The sequence below is a fragment of the Populus euphratica genome, unplaced genomic scaffold, assembly GCF_000495115.2.
Source record: "Populus euphratica unplaced genomic scaffold, PopEup_1.0 scaffold36.1, whole genome shotgun sequence".
NCBI lineage: Eukaryota > Viridiplantae > Streptophyta > Magnoliopsida > Malpighiales > Salicaceae > Populus > Populus euphratica.
In genome coordinates, this window is record NW_011499908.1 from 191,307 (window position 1) to 206,752 (window position 15,446).

Consider the following 15,446-nt stretch of genomic DNA (forward strand, 5'->3'; position numbering starts at 1 on the left):
ATGTATATATATATATGTATATATATATATATATAGAAAATCAAGATTCTGCTGGGCCGAGGTATAGTTCTATATATATATATATATGTTTGAGGCGCTGCAAACCCTACTGGTGGTTCAGGGATTTGAAAAGCTAAGAGCACATTGGGAATTTCAGAGTTGTGATGGCATTTTTAAATCCTCGAGGAGAAGCAGGCTGGCTAGAACTAGAACGGAGGAAAATGCTTCCTTTTAAAACCTCTCATTTTATTTGCAAACTCTGACGTGCTCTGAAATAGTTCTACGTTCTCGAGGAAAGCCCGTCGTAAGATTCTCGTATTTGAGAGAAGTGGGCTTGGCCCATAAATATATAATAAATTTGCCATTAGGATCAAGTCGAGTTCGGGCCTTTAATGTGGTGAACAATACTTTACCCAAGTCCAATTTCGATCCATTCAGGCCTGCCTTAGCATAAAACGAGGCAACAACCCCTTGCAAATAAGGTAAAAAAAGAGCAAAATAAAAAAAATCTATGCTTGACGTTGAAAAAATATAAATCAAAAGTTTTAGGATGATCTTGAGATACCATTAAACTCGAGGAGGCCAATAAATTTTGCCCTGATCACAAAGATAAAGATTATTGTTGTTTACTATATCTAAAAAAAATTATTTATCACACCCTGCAATCCTGGATGAGGAGTGTTTAAAAGATAGAGGTTATTTTTTAAAGTATATTTTTATTTAAAAATATATTAAATATTTTTATTTTTATTATTATTTTATTTAAAAAATTTATTTTTGATATTAATATATTAATATAATTTAAAAAAAAATATTTAAAATAAAAAATATTATTTTAATATATTTTTAAAAAAATATTTTAAAAGCAACCAATATTACGTATTTTGAACACTATTTATCAAAAGTTTGATATTTTTTTGTTTAAAATTATTTTTTTATGTATTTTGGTTATTTAAATATGATGATATTAAAAATATTTTATAAAAAATAATAAATTTAAATATATTTTTAAATAATTTTTTTAAAAAAATTCCTATTATAATAACAAACATGTTTTTAGTTTGATTATAAATCATATCCATGATGAGATTTTAAGATTCAAAATAAGCAACCGCGACAAAGCCTTTGAACATTAGGATCCAGTGCAACAACAAATGTACAATAACGGTGGGCATGCCATTCTACATTTAAAATCGTCCCATGACAAATAGCGTAGACAAGCATCGACCGTCATTCCACTTGCAAACAATGAAAATAAAATAAAAACTAAAGAAATTAAGGCGATTATTGTTTTTATTAATAAAGTTTGTGGAGCAGAAAGTCCCGAACAAACCACCATCTTACAAAATACAAATCAAGCCCGACTTATTGGAGCCCAGCCTAATAAAAAATGGATCAATTCGGGCTCCTCCGAATCATCTCCCACATGAAGGTATGGAGCCCAAATCAAAATTGTTCCTTCGTCCGTCCACGCACGTTAGACAAGAGAGCCAAACACCCCCTCGAAAGAAAGGAGAGGCCATGGATGGGTGGGTTCCCATCCAAAATACAGCCAGCCAATCCAAAACTCCAAAATCATACGCCCAAAGATGAGGCGCCTCAGTCACTGCATAAAAAGTGTGAAGAAAACTCTCCCTCCCTCCCTCTCTCCCCTCGGTATATCCTCCCAGCATCTCGTCTTATCCCTCCCTCCCTCCCTTTTAAACATAGACATAATAATAATATAAATAAAATCTCCTCCTCCAATGTTATAGAGTAACTTCCCTTTTCCCTTCATCCCCTCCTCTTCCTCTCTCTCTCTCTGTCTCTCGAACACTCCGTCTTGTCTCTTGCTGCTATCTATGGCTAAAACAAATGCCGCAACTTCATCATCCACTAACATACTTCTTCGTTATAACAACAAAAGCAGAAATGATTTTCTCTTCTCTTTCAACTCTATTAATCTTTTCAACAAATCTCTCTCATTCAAGAAACCTTATCTTCCTCCTCCTCTACTCTCACTCTCTTCCTCTCCGTCCAAGCCCCTGACCACGCGAGTTTCCATTGCGCCTGTTGAGTACGCGCCCCCTGCACCAGACTCTTTCAATTTCCACCAAGAAATCTCTCGACTCCAATCTCTCCGTTCAAAGCTCGCTCACTCCAAAACATTAAACGGCAAACACTCAGTACTGAACGACGATTCACGCGTCAAACGGTTTTTCAAAATTGAAGGAGTTTCTAGGTTTCTGGATTCTATTAATTTAACCTCTCGTGAGTTGTTTTTGCTCAAGTGTTTGGTCGCTGCTGGTCAAGAGCACGTGGTTAGTTTGGAGGGATTCGAGGTAGTTGAGAGAGAAGCGGTGGAGCCTGTTAGAACTTCCGTTAAGAACGCGCTTTATAGTTTAGTGGAGATTATTGAGGGGTTTGATTTGAGTGATAATGGTAATAAAGGATTAGGGAGGATTAATTACGGGGAGAATTTGACTGATGAGGAGATCAAGGACTTGAAGAAGTTGCTGAAGAGTTTAGGCGAGGTCGAGGAGTTTTATGATTGTATTGGAGGTGTCATTGGGTAAGTCTCTCTCCTTTTAAATTTTTGTTTTCCTGTCTTGTCTGTTAAATTTGTTTTGCTTTTGGTTTATTTATGATTTTTAAGTGTTGGAATGGAGATATTTTAATTTTATATACATTATTTGAACGAGAAAGAACAACCTTTGCATGGTATTCGTTGTTTTGTTTCGTGATTTAAAATTATTACTGGATTAGAGTTTTTAACTCTTCTTTTAGGGTTTAGATACTACTGGAGAATTAGAAGAGGAGTAATTGAATTTGATTAAGTTGGCAATTGGGATTCGTTGTTTTGTTTCGTGATTTAAAATTATTACTGGATTAGAGTTATTAACTCTTCTTTTAGGGTTTAGATACTACTGGAGAATTAGAAGAGGAGTAATTGAATTTGATCAAGTTGGCAATTGGGGGTTTAGGGTTTTGATGAATATGGAGTTTAGGGGCTACTTGCTTGCAATGGATTCATTTATCTACCAAGGTAACTGTGAACGATTACTTGATCAGCTACATAAATTTCCAGAGTGAGTTTTTTGCCTGCTGGACGATTGTATTGCGTATTATTGGGTGGTGGATAGACTTATTAAAGTTTCATGTTAGGGCTACTGATTTGGGTAGACAATGAGGAATGAAAATCTGCACTAGAGATATTTCAAATATAGGAAGTTTAGCTAGAATCTTATTCACATTTTCCTTTTTCGTTTGATCGTCTAAAATGACTTGAAATTGTTTATTTAAATGCTCGCTTAGATATCAGATAATGGTGCTGGAACTTCTTTTCCAGTCAACATTCAAAAAGCAGACTACAAATTGGTCCCAGCACATAAAAGAATCAATGGAATGCCAGTTTTTGGAAATTCATGCTCCTAGTGGACTTGACCTTTCAAAAAATACAGAGTATGCATCTCAAGCAGCTCTGTGGGGAATTGAGGTTAGTACCTAAAGTTTAATGTTCTGTTAAAACAATGGATTTGCCACAGTTTTTTCTAGAATAATAAGATCCTTTTCTTTTAGGGTTTGCCAGATCTAGGAGAAATTTATCCTCTTGGTGGTTCTGCTGACCGGCTAGGTTTGGTTGACCCTGACACTGGCGAATGCCTTCCTGCTGCAATGCTTCCTTATTGTGGACGGACCTTATTGGAAGGTCTTATAAGAGATCTCCAGGTAGAAGATCTCTACTTTATTCCTTCGATGCTTGGAAAGAAGAAAGCTTATGTCTGAGCTCATAACTGTGGTTTGTAATGTTAACTGCTTCTTCTTTGAAACAATATCTATATTTTTTCATCATTGTCAGGCTAGAGAGTTCTTGTACTTCAAGATATATGGAAAGCAGTGCATTACCCCTGTAGCAATCATGACAAGTTCTGCTAAGAATAACCATGAGCATATCACTTCTCTTTGTGAAAGACTGAGCTGGTTTGGAAGAGGTCAATCCAGTTTCCAACTTTTTGAACAGGTTTAATATGGTTATCAAGATATGTTAAATATTCGCTTCTTCTTATTCGTCGGGTTTTTCACTAGTTAGTGGTGTTCACTTACTAGCATAATTTATGAATTGACAGCCTCTTGTCCCAGCTGTTAGTGCTGAAGATGGGCAGTGGTTAGTTACAAAACCATTTGCACCTGTATGCAAGCCCGGTGGACATGGTGTGATTTGGAAACTTGCTTATGACAAAGGCATCTTCAAGTGGTTTTATGATCATGATAGAAAAGGTGCTACTGTGCGACAAGTCAGTAATGTTGTTGCTGCCACGGATTTGACCCTTTTGGCACTGGCAGGGATTGGCTTACGTCACAGAAAGGTGGAATCATATTTGACAATTTGATTTTGTTACTCTCATGTTCTCATAAGGGAGCACTGCAAATATTCATACTTTGTATTTGTGTTTATCCATGCCCATATATTTCATCTAAATGAGGTTGAATGATAAAGAAGAGAACATTTGTGCATAGTTACTATATTCAGATTAAAGAATGCTTATGTACAGTACTTGGATGAATTCTCTTTGGGGTTCATGGTCTTGTTATACAATGTGTACATGTAACAGAAACTGGGGTTTGCCTCTTGTAAGCGCAACTCAGGGGCTACTGAAGGAATTAATGTCCTTATTGAAAAGAAGAATCTTGATGGGCAGTGGGCTTATGGCTTGTCATGCATTGAATACACCGAGTTTGATAAGTTTGAAATCACACGCGATCCTTGTTCAACTAACGGGTATGAAATCATTTCCTTGGGAGTACTAGCTTTCTTTATCATAACTTTGTGTGCTCCTTGTGCTTTGAATTAGCTACATGGATGTCTTCGTGCCTGGATTTTGATGATTAATTGAATCTCTATAATGTAGGCTCAGAATCTTCATAGCAAACTTGAAAACATGTCTTTTTAGTTTCCCTTTAAGATAAGGTAGCAATTTGAGTGCTGGAATTCTTGAAGGAAATAAATGCTAATATTGGTCTGTGGTTATGTAGGTAATACTTTGACATGCATATGTTTATGTTTGAGGTTTGGTTTAAAATTAGTATTATGATGCGTGATTCAGTCTGGATAATTTTTTATTTTTTTCATTCATTTTTTAACATGCTCATCCCTGTTACCAAAACTTAGTTTTAACTTTGTTTTTCACGTTAAGTTTGCAGGCAGAGTTCCCTGCCAATACAAACATTCTGTATGTGGATTTACCTTCTCTGGAGTTTGTTGCATCAAGTAACAATGAAAAAAGTTTGCCAGGCATGGTTCTGAATACAAAAAAGCCAATTGTATACATGGACCATTATGGGAACTGTCACAGGTACATACTTCACTCATTGATGTTTTCTAGCTGGTACTCCATTTATACCAAATATGTACTGTGCTCTCTATGCCAGTCTGATTGCTAGTATTTTGTTTTAGGGTAATTGCTACATAGGTCATAATGCTTTGTATAAATTACATCATAGTGAGACTTTGGATTTTGGATTAAAAACATATTTTTGGACAAGAGGCGACAAGGGGGATTGTCTAAATGTGATTAGATATCACATGAGGGATTTGATTTTTAACATCTTATATGCAGAACTTGAGTGTTTAAATCAATTGTCGATCCCAGGAATGAGTCTTGATAATTTTCTTTTTCAGTTTGAAAGGTATTCTTATAATACTTTAGAAATCTGATACTTTGCTACTGTAGTTATCTTTGTTCCAGGTTTTCTTTGTTTCTCCAGATAGTATATTGAGGAGAGAATACTGTCTGATCTATCCTCACTATTTAATGATATCCATCTTTCCTTCTGAAATTTTTTAATCCCCGCCTGCAGTTGAGAAACTTTTGCCCTGGATGCTGTTTGGCTTATTGCTGTTTTACTTGCAGTGTCTCTGGTGGTCGGCTGGAATGCACAATGCAAAATATTGCAGATAACTTCACTAACACCTATTTATCCAGATGTTACAAGGGTGTGGAAGGTACAATATATTGTCTTGCTTTCTTTCTGAACTTTTTAGCATATAATGTGCCCATGAGGATTACACACATAGACATGCGAATGCATGTTCTAATATAAATTTTAGATATATGTTTTTTGGTAATTAAAATCTTCCTGTCAACACACTTGTGCAGATCAGCTGGATACCTTTATTGTGTATAATGAGCGAAGAAGGGTTACTTCATCTGCTAAGAGGAAAAGAAGACATTCTGACAATTCCTTGCACCAGGTTGTAAATTCTGCTAGTTACTATACTTGTTCTCAGCAGTTTGAAAAAATTTTGATGATGGAATTTATTTTTTTTCCAAATCCATGGAAGGGATTTAGTTCCTCTCTCTATTTATTGAGATAATTTATTGTTCCTTCTCTTTGAGAAGCCACTTTCTGGTGGGTACTAGTCTCTACTTTATGATCTCACAGCCATAAGCATCTAGATTTTCTCAGCTCACGTTTTGTTTTGTATGGCTGGTTATCTTGGACCCCACTCAGTCATTTGAGGATTGATCAGTGGCTTAAATCTGCAAGTGTCTATGTAGTTGAGTATATTAGGATGTAATAAATCAACAATTGAATCATTGATTTACAAGCCCTACTTGTTTGTGTACTGGTATGTATCGGAAATATCAGTGAGTCTCCAAACTTCCAAAAGTGTTATTTTTAGCTCCTTGAGTTTGGATACCAAATTTTGAAGCCTGATTTGTGGCATCTCGCTAATCGCTTGACGTGATCAATATCCCTCATGTTAATCTGTTACTTTGGGCTTGTATGCAGACTCCAGATGGTGCACTCTTGGATATCTTACGGAATGCCTATGATATTCTTTCACATTGTGATATAGAGCTTCCTCAGGTATCTTCTTAATTATAGTATAGAGCCCTAGTTTGTCTCTGAGAATTGAGGTCAACTGCCCTTCATATTGTGTTTCATTTACTTAAGGTTATTGAGTTTGTGCTTGTCTGCCAGCGCTGTGTTTTTCTTTCCATTTATTTAACTTCTTTACTGTTTGTAGATTGAAGGTAATGATAAATATGTTGAGTCTGGACCACCATTTCTCATCTTTCTGCATCCTGCTCTTGGCCCACTTTGGGAGGTCACAAGACAAAAGGTAAGCTTATTGTGGCTGTTGTCATGGTTTGCCTGTGTATATTTCTTTCTTTATTCCATAGCGAATGGTGCATGATGCTTGTTATATGATGATGGCTATTTGGTGTTATATACATCTATTAATATTTGGTTTGCTTATTTCTGTATCTGGTTAAATGTCCCTAGCCAAGTGGCTGCTGGACTTTTCAACGTGCAAAAGCTTTGCTACCACACATTTCTTGTAACTTCTTGCAAATGTCTTGTTTGCCAAGAAATCTTTCTCTCTCTCATCAGTCATCACTCTGGCATAATGAATGTGTGCCTGATTGGCTTTTGTTAGTTCCCCATTACGAAGTTGATCAACCAATCATGATTGTGTTTCATTTCTTTTGCTTTACCAGTTTAATGGAGGATCCATATCTAAGGGTTCTGAGCTACAAATTGAGGTCGCAGAGTTCTCATGGAGAAATGTTCAGGTGACATAGATTAATAGTCTGAAAAAAGGCATGCAAGCTAGTACATTTTATGCTCATCTGATGTTCCTCCTCCAGCTAGATGGAAGCTTGATCATTATTGCTGAAAATGTCATGGGCTCAACCAGGATTGATCCAAATGGTGATCCAATATTACAGTATGGGAACAGGTAAAAATTTGTGTGCGCTCTTCCAGATTTTTGAATATGCTGAAATGAAATTCAATGATCTTAATTCCATTTCTCTAGGTGTGGAAGATGTAGACTGCAAAATGTCAAAGTTGTGAACAAAGGGATTAACTGGAGTTTTGGAGACAATATATACTGGAAGCATGATGTGCAACGGTTTGAGGCATTGGAGGTTATTCTGCATGGAAATGCTGAATTTGAGGCTGACAACGTTACCATACAGGTTAGATTGACACGAGGACATCAGAACTGTTTCTGTTGGTTAATCGGATTGTTTTGATTATGATGTGAAGTACTTTATAGAGAATCCCTGATTAGGACCTGCAGCAGAAGCTCCTTTCTGATTTTTATTTTTTCTATGAATTGATATGAGGAAATTTCCAAAAATTAGGCTTCAAGGAGGTATGGCCTCCTTGCAGGGTCTACACTCAAATAAACAAATTCTAGGACAGTTTTTCAAGAGTACGAGATATAAATGAAGCCTAGGACAGCATCCTTGTCTAAAAAACTCTATTCAATGGCATAATGAACGATGATGGAAATTTCATGGCATGACAAGGAGGATCAATTAGGTAAATCTTTTTGTGAAGTACACCCACCTGGAAGCTGATTGGTGCATTACTGCAAATTCCATCCATTTACCTAATATTGTGGCCATAGAGAATTAGGTTGTTGGAGAATCAACTCATGGCATGACAAGGAGGATCAATTAGTTAAATCTTTTTGTGAAGTACACCCGCCTGGAAGCTGATTGGTGCATTACTACAAATTCTCATCCATTTACCTAATATTGTGGCCATAGAGAATTAGGTTGTTGGAGAATCAGCGGTTGTTATGAATCTTCTTAATGGTTCTCTGGCTTTTGTATTTTAAACTCATTAGACCTGTATCGTGCTAGGATTCTATATTAAAAGCTTCCTATAGCTGTGAGCCTGTGCTCACTTCTCTTTTTTTCCCCTTTGATTCAGGGAAATCAGATATTTGAAATACCAGATGGCTACAAAATGAAGATAACATCAGGAGATTCAGGTTCCTTGCATTTGATATCCTAAAAACTCTTGCATAATTGCTCTGTATTCCTTCTAAAAAACCAAGCCACTGAATATTCAAACCCACACTGAGAGTCACACATGCTTGCATCCATGCACACACACATGTGATGCTTTTGTATATTAAAAGAGACTTCATTTATACAGTTTGATGTTTTACATGACTGTTATTCTCTTTGGCAATTGATAAAGTGCATTATTGCCCCCTTGAACTGGGAAATGGACATTGCATATTACTTTGTGAGGATTTCATTGTGTTACAAGATGCCAGCTTCTGTCCTTGTAGGATTGTTTGGTTTTAAGAATCTGGCTGAAAGATTTCAGTCTACTAGGACAGCAGGACCAAAATTTGCTTCCATACTGTAGAAAAACTTGGAACTTCAGAGATGCAGATATTTTGGTCACTCTGCTCCACTACACAGATATCAGACGTGCACATTGTTTATGGTTTGTCAAGTGTTAGGTCTCGTAGGTGTAAGGAAACTATAATGAAACTTCTCGTCCTTAATTTCAAGTTAAAAACGCAGTTTGTACTTGCTTTATTGATGCGTTTAATGAAGCTGTATCATGTGCGGTTTCTTCTCGGTGCTTTTATAGCGTGGATGTTATTATCTCATTACAGAATCAATTTACTTTTCGTTTGACACAGGTTTGCAAGTCCAGCTCAACCCTTTAGAACAAAAAATAATGGATAGTGGAAGCTGGCACTGGAATTACAAGATACATGGCCCACATATTCAGTTGGAATTGGTAGAGATGTAAATATTGACAGTCATTTGATCTGGTTCAATGTGAATCGTGGTTCACAAATGAACTGGAAAGCTCGCCTTTGTAGTTTTGACTGGTTAAACACAAGTTAAAACCATTTACTCATAGGATCGTCTTTGCTGTAATTCATTGAATTAGAGCCTTGTAAAACCTGCATGGTCTCGTCTAGAGCTCTTGTAACTTTTGTGCATTAGATATCTATATATATTTTTATTTTTATTTACCTTTGTGTGAAATTAATGTACATCCAGTGTAGAAACAATGTAAGAGCTCAAGCAATAAACTACATAATTCCCTTACTTTTTTTGTTCTTTCATTCTATCAGCCTAGCTCTCCGTGAGTACAAGTATTGGTTCTAGTATTTTCTGGAGTTCTAATCAGCTGCAGTTGAATCTTTGATTTATCTTAAATCGTGTAATGTGGCTGTGCCCTTTTTATATTCCAGATTGAAATATATTTGATTCCACCATCAGGTACTGTTGGTGAGTCGCAGGCTTTATTGGTAGATGAAAGAGAAGCAATCTTTAAAAAAAAAAAAAAAGAGGCAGAGTGCATGCTGCTGAGTTGTTGCTTTTCAATTGAAAATGCGAAATTCATGTGTGATTGATACTATGATATGGTAAATGATATTTTTTTAATGTCAAATAGGCTCGAATCCTAGGGCATGGATCAAAGTTATTGCAGCAGCGAAGATTTGATGTGAAAGGATGGGAACGTTTTCACTTGCAAGAACCATTGGTTACTGTGAAACTGCCCCGTACCGATCTTCGGAGTTTACCTTCGCTTGTTCAAGCAGCCTGAACTAATTTTCACCACGGTTTTTATTTCAACATTCTTTAATTAAATATGCTGCAGCTCTGATTTATGAGTTCCTGTTCATCAATTTGAAAATCGAGCAACTTAACATGCTATTTCTTTGAATATTCTTGTACAAAAAGCATCAACTCTAAAAATGGTAACAGCCGTGGATTCCTGCTTTTGATTTGGTGACAGGTTGCTACTGAGCCAGTTCCAAGAGGATGAATGCTATGGGGGTTGAAGTCAGGCATGGTTTGCATCGAAATGTTACTTATTTGTTGTTTTTAGTGCAAGGTAGCCTGTGTGAGAGACGATTTACAAACATGTATTACAAGTTCTTTCAAACTAAACTTTGATAGTAAATTACAGTAACAAAAGAACATCAGTATCATTTATATGATTTCCAGAAATTTACACTCCTTTCTGTATATTCTTGTTCTCTTTTTATCCAACAGGATTATGGGATTGCGAGCAGCATCTATTCAGTAATCTAAGCAGAGCATCAGCTTTTCTTCGGGCTTTTAGAGAACCATCCGCGGACAAGCTTTGAAGGGAAGGTATACTTCTCGGATTTATCAACAGACGCCTTGCAACCTCCTCTCCTCCATCTTTGCACAACCCCAACAACAGAGTTATCGAGTTCTCCTTCCCTTTGGTGGATCCAAACCTTAACAGATCTATGAGAAGAGGCACAAGAACTTTGCTCTTTCTTATCTCCTCCAGCCCTTCAGAGCAACCCAAAAGCAGAGCCAGCAATGCTAAGGCATCATCTGTTATGCCTGCCTTGTCATCCATCAACATTTCAACAAGCAAAGGAACTGCCCCAGCAACCACAACACTTGCCTTGTTAGCTTCATAGACTGATAGATTGAATAGAGCACTTGCAGCATCCTTTTTTCCAGCTGATGTGCCTTCTCTCAGCAGCCCAACCAAGGCTGAGAATGCTCTAGGACGGGTGCCAATAGTCACCTTACAATCATTTATGATCGACAGGCTAAAGATTGTTGCTGCTGCATTTTCTCTTGCCTCCATAGTTTTCCCTGATTCAAGAACATCTATTATGCTGTCGATCGAACCGGCAGACATTATTAATGTCTTGTTGTTTTCCAATATGGAAAGGTTAAGCATGGCAGTGACAGCATTTTCTTGAGTTTTTGGATCAGTGGAACTCAGTAATGTCACCAGAAAAGGTATGGCTCCTGCCTCAGCAATTATCCTGCGGTTACCCATTCCAGTTTTTGCTAATATTCTCAGCTCGTAAGTTGCCTGCCTCTGAATTTCTGGGGACCCCATTGCTATCTTACCGACCAAAAATTCAGCTGTCATTTTGACAGCATCCATGGCAGCTTTTGTAGCAGATATATGATCGATCGCTTTCTCACTTAACTTGCTCTTGCCTCTGCTACTCTCAGATTTTGAGAAAGATGAAGATGAATCGTCAATTAACGGGACATTGTTATCTTGGCACCACTGATGCACCAGACTCTTCAGTGCATAATTAGGTATCAGGGCCATGTGAATTAGTCTTTGCCCACTCTTAGGACAAGTTTGATGCCCTGAGTTGATCCATTGAGCAATTGAATTGCGATCGTAAGTGTGTCCAGATGCAACTATCACAGGATCTTTCATCAAGTCGAGGGAAATAGGGCACCGGAATTCATCAGGTATATTTGATAGTATTGACTGAGAAGATGAAGAAACATCTTGATTTCTATTCATGAATGCAGACCGCTGCTTGAAGTTTTCTTTGATCTCCTCTTTATCTCTGTCAACGAAAATCACGGACTTGGAATATGTTACAAGAGAGATAATATTGTTTATATTGGAAACCACGATAAGTCCTCCCGTGCCTGCCTGCTTCGCTGCTTCTGCCTCAAGCTTCTTAATTTCTTCATCATATTCCAATGGACTTCCCAAACCAATGCAGTTCAAAACTTCTTTCAATTTGACAAAATCATCGAATCCCTTGTTCCCGCTGTTCTTCTGATTGTTCCTCGTCATTATTTGTAAAAGCTCCTCTCTTCTTTGAAGTTCTCGAGGGTCAACAAGCAAGTCAACCCTCTTTGCTTGCCTGTGAAGAAGTTCAACTTGCTCTCTTGTATCCGCGCTTAAATTAAGCAAGCTTAAAGGTAGGATATCAAGTGCCCCGCCCATTTCCTTCACTAGCACGTGGAATTGATTCGACAAAAACTGTGTCTGTATGAGACCCCAAAGAGAGCTGCCATCCTTGCACCCTTGAATCAAAAGCTTGACTCTTTGGATCACAGAAAAGAGCTCGGTGAGGCACAGGATGGAAGATGGAGGAAGTGGACTATTTGTTTCTCGTATATCTTCAAACAAAGAAGAAAGAAGTTTGACCCTCCTTATCATGGTTGAAATGTTCCTAAATTGTACGAAAGGAAGCTTTTCCACTGAAGCAACTTCATTGGATATATGAATCAGTGATTCCACCAGAGACCCAGCTGGCAGAAAACCTGAGGAGATCATGATAGGAGGGAGGGCTGCATTCATGACCTCTTACCCTATATGAGTTAGTTTCTGTTCATTGTTATTATCCGGTCCAAGTTCTTTGTTAAGATTTAGATCACTTGGAAAAATTGTCTTCTTTCTGATTTCTTGTTATTAAATCCGTCTTCAACAAAGAAAATATTTGATTATTTGATACATTTTTTACCGTTTCTTCTTGGACAATCAACATAAGAGACAGGAGGAAGGGTGGTGGAAGAGAAATGAGGACTCGCTGGGCTGCTGCCACTTGGAGGAAGCACCGGCTTCAGCGGGTTAGTTGATACTCCCCGCCATTTTTACATATATTCAAAATGAGTGTTGAATTGAACAAGTCCTGCTATTTGCTTGCAAATATGTGCGTCCAAGCCTTGTAAGGTAGCTCTGAGGCTTCGGGTAATACACACGACTTAAATACGGATTTTTTTAGCACTGCAAGTTGATCTTTTGTGACTTGTACAGTAGTGCACTGCCACAACATGGATTTTATTATAATCATCTTATTTCGCTCTTTGTTACCTCGATATGCTCTTCAGAAATTAAAAAACAAATGTAGAAAACATGAATATTTATGTGCTCCTTAATTCGAACTCGAGCTTGTGAATTGGATTGTGGGAGTGAGGTCTAAAGTTTTTAATCTAGTTCAGTATTTCTTTCTCATGTCTAATCTTTTTTTAATCCATTAATTAGTCTACTAGAAATCTGAGCTTTGATACAAGTCAAAATGCACGACGTTAGCATGTGAGACAATAGAGGCATCCCCACTGTCCAAGTAATTAAAACTCCGTTATTTTTTTAAATGTTTTTATTAAAAAATATATTAAAATAGTATTTTTTTTTATTTTTTAAAATTTATTTTTAATATCAGTCCATCAAAATTATTAAAAAAACTATAAAAAATAATTTTAAAAAATAAAATAAAAATTATTTTTCAAAAAACACTTCCGAAATGTCCATGGCAAATACTTCTTGATATTTAACAAATGAATAATCATAAGAATGCTTTCAAAATTAACGGCGGATGCTTGCATTGACCATATCAATGTGCTTCAGAGATTATTATGTCTATCTTACCCCCACAAAAAATAAAAAAAATAAATCCAGGAGTGATATAAAAAATAAAAAATTTGGTGAGTGTCAGCTCGTCAAGATGGGGAAGTGCCTTGGCATCCCATTAGAGACTAAAAAAACGATGGACTGGGAAAGAAAACAAGTGGGCTTTTGCTTCATCACAACACCTATTAAATGAGAGCTTTAAGCCCTCGCAGCCCGGGTTGACTGGATTGGGTCGGCCCTGGTGAGTAGTTCGTCTTGTTCATGTGTAGCTGAATAACATTTAGATAGAAGATGCCCTTAAAGTGAGGCGGTAGCTAGTAAGTAGGCTTGTTTTCCATGTTATTATCTTACATGCAATATTAAGAGAAGGCGTCAAGAAATACATACATACATACATACATACATACAATATAAAGATAAAAGAGAACCAAAATATTTGAATAGCTGAACTTAATTGTCTGAAGTAATTGCGCCATACTCAGATTTCCTAGTGTTTAGTTTATGCCGAAAGGGTCGGCGAAATAGAACCGGGCCCTCACTTGACCGACCAACATGGCATTTTAGGGCCAGTGCAGGACTCTTTTGTGTCTAAGAAGCACCCACTTGGTGGCAATTAATGGGGCTAGGTTGTGCTACTTGCCGTCAATGTTAAATGCTCTTCTATGCTTTGCAATGGATTCTACTTCCGGTCGCTTGAATGATCATCGCCAGAAGTCTGAGACAACCACTGGATCAGTTCGCGGGGGTCCATAACTTGCAATTTTGTGGAGTCATGTTAAAGACGCCACATCAACAGGATTCAAGCCCATGTCAAACCCATTTAACTTCATTACCTTCGTTTCAAGCCCTTTTTTTTATCACCTCTCCCCCTCTTCCCAGGTGTCCCTAGAAGTGAACCGTATAATTAACCATGATTTAAAGAGCTAGAGTTTATCTTGTCCAGACTAGTAAAGGGAATTAAAAAAAATACAAAAATACTTTGATGAAAAAAATGACTCAGATCTTAGTTGTCTTTTAAAAGTTGGAGCACTTGTCACTTTCCCCCCCCCGGCTTGGGTGGTGAACACTACCCTTAGCTGCTAGTTTCGGTGGTCCCACAGGTCCTAATTTGAACAACGAGCAAGTGCTTTATTAGAGTGCAATTTTTGGGGTTTGGGGAAGAGGGGGACGAGGATTTTGCAATATCACCCACACGACACAGGAAAAAAAAAAAAAAAAAGGACCCCAACTATCCATGATCAATACTTCTATTTGGGCCGACCCAATCTCTCTCTCCATCAAACTTTCTCTCTAGCACGTGCAAGCCACTATCCGTTGAATTCGAGGGCCATCGATTATCCTGGCAGTGATAAGAATCGAATGGGTGGCGCGTGAAACACGATGCTAGACACGCCTTTCTTTTGGGGGGGTTTTGTTTTTTGGAAAACGACGGGCATTAAACAGGTGGACCTCTCGAAGGAGCATGGAGGCAATTATCATATGCCCCTTTTTTAACTCCCTACCACAAAATGGTTGAAGAGACA

General features: G+C 37.5%; 2 protein-coding genes across 3 annotated transcripts; one reads left to right on the top strand and one right to left on the bottom strand.

The window, feature by feature from the left end:
- Positions 1–1,600: 1,600 nt before the first annotated feature.
- UGP3 (UDP-glucose pyrophosphorylase 3) lies at positions 1,601–9,868 on the top strand. Of its 2 annotated transcripts, none has more exons than XM_011037605.1 (16): positions 1,601–2,551; positions 3,295–3,475; positions 3,559–3,708; positions 3,839–3,971; positions 4,120–4,346; positions 4,593–4,759; positions 5,175–5,333; positions 5,892–5,983; positions 6,138–6,232; positions 6,775–6,852; positions 7,013–7,108; positions 7,488–7,562; positions 7,638–7,729; positions 7,808–7,970; positions 8,716–8,776; positions 9,446–9,868. In XM_011037605.1, the coding sequence occupies exons 1-16, from the start codon at positions 1,842–1,844 to the stop codon at positions 9,556–9,558; spliced, it is 2,592 nt and encodes an 863-aa protein (XP_011035907.1). In that variant the 5' UTR covers positions 1,601–1,841; the 3' UTR covers positions 9,559–9,868. The 2 variants fall into 2 exon arrangements, with proteins under 2 accessions (XP_011035907.1, XP_011035906.1); XM_011037604.1 differs by having other exon boundaries at positions 1,605–2,551; positions 3,839–4,000; positions 4,107–4,346.
- Positions 9,869–10,698: 830 nt separating this feature from the next.
- LOC105133561 (U-box domain-containing protein 17-like) lies at positions 10,699–13,464 on the bottom strand. The gene has a single exon (XM_011037603.1). It carries the CDS (start codon positions 12,871–12,873, stop codon positions 10,807–10,809), a length of 2,067 nt encoding a protein of 688 aa, XP_011035905.1. The 5' UTR covers positions 12,874–13,464; the 3' UTR covers positions 10,699–10,806.
- Positions 13,465–15,446: the final 1,982 nt, after the last annotated feature.

Excerpts from the sequence above, each read along its gene's own strand:
- UGP3 (XM_011037604.1), top strand. The coding sequence starts at position 1,842 with ATGGCTAAAACAAATGCCGCAACTTCATCATCCACTAACATACTTCTT. Across the intron at positions 6,853-7,012 it reads GTGATATAGAGCTTCCTCAG|ATTGAAGGTAATGATAAATA; the intron begins GTATCTTCTTAA and ends TACTGTTTGTAG. Across the intron at positions 7,563-7,637 it reads TCTCATGGAGAAATGTTCAG|CTAGATGGAAGCTTGATCAT; the intron begins GTGACATAGATT and ends TTCCTCCTCCAG.
- LOC105133561 (XM_011037603.1), bottom strand. The coding sequence starts at position 12,873 with ATGAATGCAGCCCTCCCTCCTATCATGATCTCCTCAGGTTTTCTGCCA.